The sequence below is a fragment of the Bufo gargarizans genome, chromosome 7, assembly GCF_014858855.1.
Source record: "Bufo gargarizans isolate SCDJY-AF-19 chromosome 7, ASM1485885v1, whole genome shotgun sequence".
In the NCBI taxonomy this organism is placed as follows: Eukaryota; Metazoa; Chordata; class Amphibia; order Anura; family Bufonidae; genus Bufo; species Bufo gargarizans.
Window position 1 is genome coordinate 117,957,094 of NC_058086.1, and position 11,526 is coordinate 117,968,619.

An 11,526-nucleotide genomic window follows, 5' to 3' on the forward strand; every position below is an offset into this window, starting at 1 on the left:
TCCCCCCCTGGTAAGGCTCCATTCAGCCATTTTTTTTGGCACAAGTTAGCGGACATTTTTTGTTGTTTTTGTTTTTTCTTACAAAGTCTCATATTCCACTAACTTGTGTCAAAAAATAAAATCTCACATGGACGCACCATACCCCTCACGAAATCCAAATGCGTAAACATTTTTAGACATTTATATTCCAGACTTCTCACGCTTTAGGGCCCCTAAAAAGCCAGGGCAGTATAAATACCCCACATGTGACCCCATTTCGGAAAGAAGACACCCCAAGGTATTCCGTGAGGGGCATATTGAGTCCATGAAAGATTGAAATTTTTGTCCTAAGTTAGCGGAAAGTGAGACTTTGTGAGAAAAAAAACAAAAAAAATCAATATCCGCTAACTTATGCAAAAAAAAAAAAAAATTCGAGGTACTCGCCATGCCCCTCATTGAATACCTCGGGGTGTCTTCTTTCCAAAGTGGGGTCACATGTGGGGTATTTATACTGCCCTGGCTTTTTAGGGGCCCGAAAGTGTGAGAAGAAGTCTGGGATCCAAATGTCTAAAAATGCCCTCCTAAAAGGAATTTGGGCCCCTTTGCGCATCTAGGCTGCAAAAAAGTGTCACACATGTGGTATCGCCGTACTCAGGAGAAGTTGGGGAATGTGTTTTGGGGTGTCATTTTACATATACCCATGCTGGGTGAGAAAAAAATGGGAAAAGTTGTCTTTTGCCAAGATATTTCTCTCACCCAGCATGGGTATATGTAAAATGATCCCCAAAAACACATTCCCCAACTTCTCCTGAGTACGGCGATACCAGATGTGTGACACTTTTTTGCAGCCAAGGTGGGCAAAGGGGCACCTTTCGGATTTCGCAGGCCATTCTTTACACATTTTGATTTCAAGGTACTTCTCACACATTTGGGCCCCTAAATTGCCAGGGCAGTATAACTACGCCACAAGTGACCCCATTTTGGAAAGAAGACACCCCAAGGTATTCCGTGAGGGGCATGGCGAGTTCCTAGAATTTTTTTTTTCCCAGTATATGTAAAATGATCCCCAAAAACACATTCCCCAACTTCTCCTGAGTACGGCGATACCAGATGTGTGACACTTTTTTGCAGCCAAGGTGGGCAAAGGGGCACCTTTCGGATTTCGCAGGCCATTTTTTACACATTTTGATTTCAAGGTACTTCTTACACATTTGGGCCCCTAAATTGCCAGGGCAGTATAACTACGCCACAAGTGACCCCATTTTGGAAAGAAGACACCCCAAGGTATTCCGTGGGGGGCACGGCGAGTTCCTAGAATTTTGTATTTTTTGTCACAATTTAGCGGAAAATGATGATTTTTCTTTTTTTTTCTTTTTTCCTTACAAAGTCTCATATTCCACTAACTTGCGACAAAAAATAAAAAATTTGTGATGAAGAAAATGTGTGAGAAGAACTTTGCAATCAAAATGTGTAAAAAATGCCCTGCAAAATCCGAAAGGTGCACTTTGGAATATGTGCCCCTTTGCCCACCTTGGCAGCAAAAAAGTGTGACACATCTGGTATCGCCGTACTCAGGAGAAGTTGGGCAATGTGTTTTGGGGTGTCATTTTACATATACCCATGCTGGGTGAGAAAAATATCTTGGTCAAATGCCAACTTTGTATAAAAAAATTGGAAAAGTTGTCTTTTGCCAAGATATTTCTCTCACCCAGCATGGGTATATGTAAAATGACAGCCCAAAACACATTCCCCAACTTCTCCTGAGTACGGCGATACCAGATGTGTGACACTTTTTTGATGCCAAGGTGGGCAAAGGGGCACATATTCCAAAGTGCACCTTTCGGATTTCACCGGTCATTTTTTACAGCTATTGATTGCAAAGTACTTCTCACACATTTGGGCCCCTAAATTGCCAGGGCAGTATAACTACGCCACAAGTGACCCCATTTTGGAAAGAAGACACCCCAAGGTATTCCGTGAGGGGCATGGCGAGTTCCTAGAATTTTTTATTTTTTGTCGCAAGTTAGTGGAATATGAGACTTTGTAAGGAAAAAAGAGAGAAAAAAAAAAATCATCATTTTCAGCTAACTTGTGACAAAAAATAAAAAATTCTAGGAACTCGCAGTGCCCCTCACGGAATACCTTAGGGTGTCTTCTTTCCAAAATGGGGTCACTTGTGGCGTAGTTATACTGCCCTGGCAATTTAGGGGCCCAAATGTGTGAGAAGAACTTTGCAATCAAAATGTGTAAAAAATGCCCTGCAAAATCCGAAAGGTGCACTTTGGAATGTGTGCCCCTTTGCCCACCTTGGCAGCAAAAAAGTGTGACACATCTGGTATCGCCGTACTCAGGAGAAGTTGGGGAATGTGTTTTGGGGTGTCATTTTACATATACCCATGCTGGGTGAGAAAAATATCTTGGTCAAATGCCAACTTTGTATAAAAAAAATGGGAAAAGTTGTCTTTTGCCAAGATATTTTTCTCACCCAGCATGGGTATATGTAAAATGACACCCCAAAACACATTCCCCAACTTCTCCTGAGTACGGCGATACCACATGTGTGACACTTTTTTGCTGCCAAGGTGGGCAAAGGGGCGCATATTCCAAAGTGCACCTTTCGGATTTCACCGGTCATTTCTTACACATTTTGATTGCAAAGTTCTTCTCACACATTTGGGCCCCTAAATTGCCAGGGCAGTATAACTACCCCACAAGTGACCCCATTTTGGAAAGAAGACACCCCAAGGTATTCTGTGAGGGGCATGGTGAGTTCCTAGAATTTTTTATTTTTTGTCGCAAGTTAGTGGAATATGAGACTTTGTAAGAAAAAAAAAATAAATCATCATCATTTTCCGCTAACTTGTGACAAAAAATAAAAAGTTCTATGAACTCACTATGCCCATCAGCGAATACCTTAGGGTGTCTACTTTCCGAAATGGGGTCATTTGTGGGGTTTTTCTACTGTTTGGGCATTGTAGAACCTCAGGAAACATGACAGGTGCTCAGAAAATCAGAGCCGTTTCAAAAAGCGGAAATTCACATTTTTGTACCATAGTTTGTAAATGCTATAACTTTTACCCAAACCATTTTTTTTTTTTGCCCAAACATTTTTTTTTTATCAAAGACATGTAGAACTATAAATTTAGCGAAAAATTTATATATGGATGTTGTTTTTTTTGCAAAATTTCACAGCTGAAAGTGAAAAATGTCATTTTTTTGCAAAAAAATCGTTACATTTTGATTAATAACAAAAAAAGTAAAAATGTCAGCAGCAATAAAATACCACCAAATGAAAGCTCTATTAGTGAGAAGAAAAGGAGGTAAAATTCATTTGGGTGGTAAGTTGCATGACCGAGCGATAAACGGTGAAAGTAGTGTAGTGCCGAAGTGTAAAAAGTGGCCTGGTCATGAAGGGGGTTTCACCTAGCGGGGCTGAAGTGGTTAAGCTAGGGGGGCTGAAGTGGTTAACATTTTTTTATTATATTTTTTTTTTTGTTATTGCACCAGAAAGCCTGAGTTACACTAAAGACGCTGTATCCATACACAGATGGTAGAAACCGACCCTTTTTGTCTGAGCGGTGTCTGGTGTTACTGCTCGTCCTTGGTTACAGCTTGTGATGTACAGGGACATAGACATTGTTTGATACTAGTTGACCATCATATGTCCATATTTGGCCACTATATGGTCGTATTACTTTGTGGTATGCAGGAAGTCACCGCTGCGGCCAAGAAATATGTCTCGGCTGCAACCCAGCAGAGAGGTCAGAGCAGCACCATAATACACATTATATGGAAAAACTCTTTAGCTGTTAGTGTGCTCTTCTGTAAATGCAATTTGTACTGACATCTAGTGGCCAGTTAAAAAACTACAATTATCATTATTTGTAATATACAACAAAATTAATAAAAAAAAGTTACAAGAATAGTTTTAATGTATTTTAACTTGTCATGAAATCAAAGACTACGTTTTAGGGTCCATTCACACGTCCGTTTTTTCTTTCCTGATCTGTTCCGTTTTTTGCGGATTCCGTTCCTGGAAACACATAACAAATAATTTTTTTTTTTTTTTTTTTTTTTTTCCTTCAATTTTTTTTCAAAGAAATCCAAACAACTTTATTTGATTATTGAAATGTATACATGTTTCCGTTTTTTGCGGATCCGCAAAAAACGGATGACATACGGATGACATACGGAAACATTTTCAGGAACAACGGATCCGCAAAAAACGGACCGTTTTTCAGGATGAAAAAAAACAGGACGTGTGAATGGACCCTTACTCTTATAAAGTGATTTGGTTTCTTGATATTTTAAAATGTTATAGGTTTGTCCGTGTTCAGAGCTAAACCCAAACATATCCCCGTTTTTCACCCAGGCAGGCCCTCTGATATGAGCATCTGATGCTCTCCCTTGCCATGCGCTGTATTGCGCAGAGCAAGAGCTTTTTGGTTGACATTTTTAACTGCTAGGTGTAGGCTTCCACCTAGCAGTGTTCCTGGTGAGGTCACTGGCAATGATGGGTGGGCTTTAGCACTGACCTAGCCGTTTACAGGCTAGCGCAGCTGTAAAGCCCGCCTAGAAGTGCCGGTGTACAGCAATAAACGTGGATCTTTTAATCTGAACTGCATTGACGTGATACTAAATTGTAGGCTTTTGGGTTCCTACATAGCAGGAACAGTTTGGGTGATTGTGGTACAGTATTGTGCAGTGACGAGCACCAAAATTCAGGACCCTTTACTAAAACTGTGTATAGAAAACCTGCATCTGATGTACCGCTATTTTTTCACCTTGATTTTTTTTTTTTTTTTTTTTTTTTATTGAAAGCAATAAATTCCATCACCACTAATCCCATATTCCCACTAATCAAAAGTAATGCTAAAAGTATAACACATTTTAAGTTGCCTAAATAATACGCATATTACAAAGAAAAAATAGTGTGTGTGTGTGTGTGTGTGTGTGTGTGTGTATATATTTATTTATTTATTTATTGCTGCGGTTTTTCCACATGGAAATCTGCACGGAAAAAAAAAACACATACTGACACGTGTGCAGGTGACCTAAAAGCAAAGTAATTTTAATTGTAATAAGCAATGTGTTTCATCTAAAAATCAAAATATGCTAATATAATTATTTTCATCTTTTAGGTGCCAAGAGTGTTTGTAAATGGAGCTTGTATTGGAGGTGGCACTGAAACCCGTAAATTAAACCAAGAAGGAAAATTACTTCAACTAGTTCAACAGTGTAACATCACAGTCAATGGGAGCTGACGGCAACCTTCCTGGACCTTGAATCGTTGAACAGAATTCTTTGGCACGCGTGTTTCATTTATTCTTTTGATTTTAGTCCAGACCTATTGGTCACTAGTATATAGAATGTTCTTCAACCTATGGAATGGTATAATTGTCATTTACAGATGTCGTTTGTTCCAGGAACCATTTTGAGTTCGATGGGCAGAATTTAGCAAATAATGGCCAACGCATGTTCCAGAGCATTAATATTTAACTACATTATTCAGCTACTTTTTGGGAGACCGTGTCAGATCCAAGGACTTTTTCAGATGAGTGATGTCCGACGAGCAATCCGTCTTTTGGTTGCTAAAAATGAACAATTTTAAATGGACTGCTCACGGATCCTTGTGCTGTCCTTCTTTTTTTCTTGCAGAATTATTCACTTGATTGGGCAAATCTTGTTTAAAACATTGAACATTAATTCTCTGAATAAGCCCTTGAAGTTGTGCATTTATTTGCAGACCAACTAGGTTTAATCTCTAGTTGTGAGATCACACTAGCCTTGTGAGATCCGGCATTGCCAGAAACCACAGCGTCCCTATCTGGCTCCATTAAACTATAATGGGGAATGGCGATTCTCGGCATATGGTTTAGTGGGGCTGGAAGGGAATGCTGTGGCTAGTGGCAATGCTGGATCTGACAACGCTAGTGTGAAACTAGCCTAACCCGAAATGAGTTTCTGCAAAGACAGTACAGTTTTTGTGCCATAAACATTAATATGCAGTTTACAGCCCCCTGAGAAAGGACACATCTCCTGGGCTGCCAGTTGTAGAGACATGAATGGGGGAGATTTCTGTGTACAGGGCTGGTTCTAGCTTTGTTAGTAAGAGATAGTCATGTGCTTTATGTCTGATTCTCTTTTTTTACATCAATCAAGACTTAAAGGGCTTCTGTCACTCCACTAAAGTGATATTTTTTTTTTGAGCTAGTGAAATTAGTTATATTGCGATATATGACAATATAATTGTGTTACTTACTTTGATCCAGCAGTTTCTGCAAAAAACGAAGTTTTATCATATGTAAATTCGGTCTCTAACAGCAAGTAGGGCGGCTACTTGCTGCTAGCTGCTGCAGAAATCCGCCCCCTCGTCGTGTTGATTGACAGGGCCAGCCGGGATCTCCTCCTCCGGCCAGCCCTGTCGGCATTTCAAAAATCGCGCGCCTCTGTTGATTCGGCGCAGGCGCTCTGAGATGAGGAGGCTCGTCTCCTCAGCACTCCCTCAGTGCGCCTGCGCCGATGACGTCTTCTATTTCGGTGATGTCATCGGCGCAGGCGCACTGAGGGAGTGCTGAGGAGACGAGCCTCCTCATCTCAGAGCACCTGCGCCGAATCAACAGAGGCGCGCGATTTTTGAAATGCCGACAGGGCTGGCCGGAGGAGGAGATCCCGGCTGGCCCTGTCAATCAACACGACGAGGGGGCGGATTTCTGCAGCAGCTAGCAGCAAGTAGCTGCCCTACTTGCTAGTAGAGACCGAATTTACATATGATAAAACTTTGTTTTTTGCAGAAACTGCTGGATCAAAGTAAGTAACACAATTATATTGTCATATATCGCAATATAACTAATTTCACTAGCCCAAAAAAAATAAAAATCACTTTAGTGGGGTGACAGAAGCCCTTTAAGCCCTCTAAAAGGAACCTGTCACACTGAACATAGTGTTTGAGCTACAGACAGTCTGGCAGGTCGGGAGGAGTCGGCCTTCCATCTATGATAGTACATATAGAGATAGCTGTCACCAGGGGCGTAGCTAAAGGCTCATGGGCCCTCGTGCAAGAGTTCAGGGTTGGGCCCCCCTTCCCTCAGTGTTTTGTGGCCACATTGCCTTTGTGCTGCCTGAGGCAGAAATTGAAACGGCACCCCCCACCCCATGCCAAATATTTGACCTAACCCCTTCCTCCTAGTAAGAGGTCTAACTTGAACAACATGCACTTTCTATAATACTGGTGTCTTCATATGCAGCACAAGGGTCGTTAGGCCCCCTCAGGCTCCTGGGCCCGGTAGCGACTGCTACCTCTGCACCCCCTATAGCTATGCCCCTGGCTGTCACTGATAGGACCGCCTCCTTGACTACAAAGCCCAGAATGAGTAGGGAGTCAAATGAATGAAATACAAGTTTTACTGATTGTTTCCCCCAAAAACTATGTAGTATTCTCCTCGGCTCCTCCTGCTCTACAACTGCCTGCATCTCAAACACCATGTCCATTGTGACCGTTTCCCTTTAGAGGGCTTATGACATGGTTGATGTAAAAAAATAAAGAAATCTGACATAAAGTACATGACTTCCTCTTTCTCAAGGGCTCATTCAGACGGCCGTATGCCATCCGCAAAAATGCGAATCCGTTTTTTTTGCGGATTAGATGCTGACCCATATACTTCTATGGGGCCCTTTTTCTATTCCATGGTTCCGGAAAACAAATGAAACATGTCCTATACTTGTCAGTGAAAATCAGCACATGGTCCCATTGAAGTCTATGGGTCCGCAAAAATACTGAATGCTATCCGTTTTTTTGCGGATCTAACAAAGCTAGAACCAGCCGTTTACACAGAAGTCTCCCCATTCATTGCTCTGCTAGATTTTCTTCAACTGGCAGCCCAGGAGATGTGTCCTTTCTCGGGGCTTATCTTTTCTGCTGCAATGCTCTCCCTATAAATGTCATATCTCCTAATATTAACTAGCTTTTTAATGTCACCATAACCCCCCACCATAACTTTTTAAAACACATTAGAAGGTCTAGAATCACTGATGCATTTTTGTGGCCGTTTTTCATGTTTTTTTGAGCCATACAAAGAAGAGTCTCAGCCTTTCTGCTATATCTGCCTGTCCTCTGAGATTAACTTCTGGCTTTGCCTAAAAAAAACAACTGCACGAAAACTGCATGTGTAATTCCTGCCTGACTTTACTTCTATCCAGAAAAAGAGGAATTCACATTTGATGTGTGAATGCAGTCAGAGATTTCCAATGAGTAAATTGTATTGTATTGGTTGCAAAATAAATGTACTAGCTTGTGACTAAAGGTACTGAAATTATAGCTGGACTTTTTCTTCAGCGGTATGGGGAATTCCTTCCTGAGAACGTACACCGTTAAATTGCAGATAGTTTGGAGTGTTTAAAGGGAAATATCTATTACATTCTCTAAGATATTTGGACCCCTGCTGATCAGAGGATGTTAGAGCCAGGGTCCCTTCAGCTTAGTCCTTGCACAGCGGTGCTCCAAAGTCCCCATTTTGCAGGGAACTAGGACAGAGGCAGTGAATGATGCTGTGTTGTAGTTCCTAGCACGGTTTGTGGCCAGGAGCACTGCTTTGCGGGAAAAGAACAAGGGGAACTGCTGATCGGGAATTAAGGCATACTCCTCTAATAATTTGGAACTATGGGTGAAACTTATTAATCCTACAAATACTACCTGAATTCTTGCACAATTTGCACCAAAAACGGGTACACATCGGTGGTATAAATTTAGACTACACAGCCTAAAGATTTTCCAGTTTTCTCATCCAGCACCACCCATTTTGATAAAGCTGGTGCGATTGTTTAATCTAAAACAATTAAAAACTAGTGCTAGTAAATCTGCCACTGTATCTTTTTCTGTGCCATGAATTTTTATACCTTAGGTGTATATTCTTATCATAGTTAGGGTTAGCGTTACTGCTAATTTTCTCTGTAATACAAAGCCATTGTATAGATCAGTGATGGCTAACCTCCGGCACTCTAGCTGTTCTGAAACTACAACTCCCAGCATACTCCATTAATTTCAATGGAGTTCTCAGAACAGCCAAGCAAGGGGGCAGCTTGGGAGTCGTAGTTTTACCACAGTTGTAGGTTAGCCATCTTAGGTATAGATGGTTTCCTTGAGGGGTAAACGTTATACTTGTTCTAAAATATACTTGTGTGCGAGGGCATATTTTAAATAAAACTTTTTATAATATGTTTGCAGTTGGCGAATGTGATTTATCTATCTTCTTTACATCAACATGACAGTGGCAAAAAAAGAAATGGGATAAATAAGGAATCATCTCTAGTGCTCCAGAAATTGAAGGAAAAAAAAAGAGCTTGTTCGGCAAATCAGAATGAGATCATTATTATGGGAGACTTCAATTACCCAGATATAGACTGGGAAACTGAAAGTCGTATATCTAATAAAGGAAACACGTTCTTGGCAATAATCAAAGACTATTACCTTTCCCAACTGGTTCCAGGATGCGACTAGAGGGACGGCCATACTGGACTATTAACCAATAGACCTGACAGAACAGGGGGACACCTGGGAAAGTAATAACTTTCCAATTTTCATTCAAAAGAGTGTTTCTTCAGGGAGGAACAAAAATACCAAACTTCAAAAAAGCTAAATGTAGCCAACTTATGCCATAGGCCTAACGAACGGGGGCAAAGTCCTCAAAAATAAAAATGCAGCCACAAAATTAGATATTTTTAAAAGCATCCTAAAATCTATTTGTGAGAGGTACATACCTTAAGGGTACTTTCACACTAGCCTTGTTTGAATCCGGATCCGGCGGGCTGGAACTGCCCGCCGGATCCAGAGAAACGTGTGAAAACAGATTACATTTGAATCCTGATCAGGATTCTGATCACAATGAAAAAATGCATAGGAAAAAAACGGATCCGCCATTTATGGACTTTAACAATTTTTCGGGTTTAACATGCAAAAGCTGGATCTGGTTTGACGGAACACACAGCGCCGGATTCGGCATTAATGCAAGTCAATGGGAAAAATGCTGGATCCGGCGTTCAATCAAAGTGTTCCGGATTTTTTGGCCGGAGGTAAAAATACAACATGCTACGGTTTTCTGAAAAGCCTGATCAGTAAAAATAAAAGACTGAACTGGATGCATCCTGAACGGATTGCTCTACATTCAGAATGCATGGGGATAAAACTGATCAGTTCTTTTCCGGATTTGAGCCCCTAGGACGGAACTCTGCACCGGAAAAGAAAAACGCTAATGTGAAAGTACCCTTATGTGAATAAAAGGTTAAGGAACAAGAAAAAATCCAATGTGGATATAGAAATGTAAAGAAAGCAATAAATGACAAAAACAAAGCATTTAAATCACTAAAACAGGAGGGTAGCGAGGACAAAAATAGAATATGTAAAAGACAAATAAAAGCAGCCAAACTAGAGACCGAGAGATTAATTGCCAAAGAGTAAAACTAGCCCTAAAATGTTCAATTATATAAATGGTAAAAAGTATAAATCTGAAGGTGTCGGGGGAAGTTGTAGACAGCGATGAGGAGAAAGAAAAGCTATTAAATATTTTTTTTTCTCCACTGTATTCACTGAAGAAAATAAACTGTCAGATGAAATGCAGAATGCAAAAGTAAATTCCCCACTAAAAGTGCTCTGTCTGACCCAGGAAGAAGTGCAGAGGCGTCTTAAAAAGATAAAAATAGATAAATCGCCGGGACCAGAAGGCATACACCCCCGTATCCTAGAAGAATTGAGTAATGTCATAGCTAGACCCTTATTTCTTTTTTTTTTTTTTTTTTTTTTTTTTTTTTTTTAAGGACTCTCTATACTGACTGGTTTGGTGCATAGCAAACTTGGTGCCAAAATTCAAAAAGGCTCCAAAAATAGAGCCCGGAAACTATAGGCCAGTAAGTTTAACATCCATCGTGGGTAAACTATTTGAAGGTTTTCAAAGAGATGCTATCATGGAGTACCTCAATGAAAAAATAAGCAAATAACGCCATATCAGCATGGCTTCATGAGGGATTGGTAATGTCAAACAAATTTTAATCAGTTTCTATGAGGAAGTAAGTTATAGACTTGACCGCGGCGAATCGATGGATGTCGTATATCTGGACTTCTCCAAAGCATTTGACACTGTACCACATAAAAAGTTAGTATATAAAATGAGAATGCTTGGACTGGGAGAAAATGTCTGTATGTAGGTAAGTAACTGGCTGAGTGATAGAAAACAGAGGGTGGTTATTAATGGTACACACTCAGATTGGGTCACTGTCACTAGTGGGGTACCACAGGGGTTAGTATTGGGCCCTATTCTCTTCAATATATTTTTAAATGATCTTGTAGAAAGCTTGCACAGTAAAATGGAAATTTTTGCAGATGACACTAAACTGTGTATTTACATTACTTTATTTTTTTTAAAAGTAATTAACACAGAAGAGGACAGTATACGGCTGCAGATGGGTCTGGATAGATTGGAGGTTTGGGAAGAGAAGTGGCAGATGAGGTTTAACACTGACAAATGTAAGGTTATGCACATGGGAAGGAATAATGCA

General features: G+C 40.5%; 1 protein-coding gene across 3 annotated transcripts in view; it reads left to right on the forward strand.

The window, feature by feature from the left end:
- The window catches only part of GLRX2 (glutaredoxin 2), a 69,339-nt gene extending 63,131 nt beyond the window's left edge, over positions 1 to 6,208 (forward strand). For all 3 annotated transcript variants that reach the window (XM_044300719.1, XM_044300717.1, XM_044300718.1), the window contains one exon: positions 5,121 to 6,208. In XM_044300719.1, coding sequence (XP_044156654.1) covers positions 5,121 to 5,243 — 123 coding nt within the window. In that variant the 3' untranslated portion in view covers positions 5,244 to 6,208. The remainder of the gene's footprint in view (positions 1 to 5,120) is intronic.
- Positions 6,209 to 11,526: the final 5,318 nt, after the last annotated feature.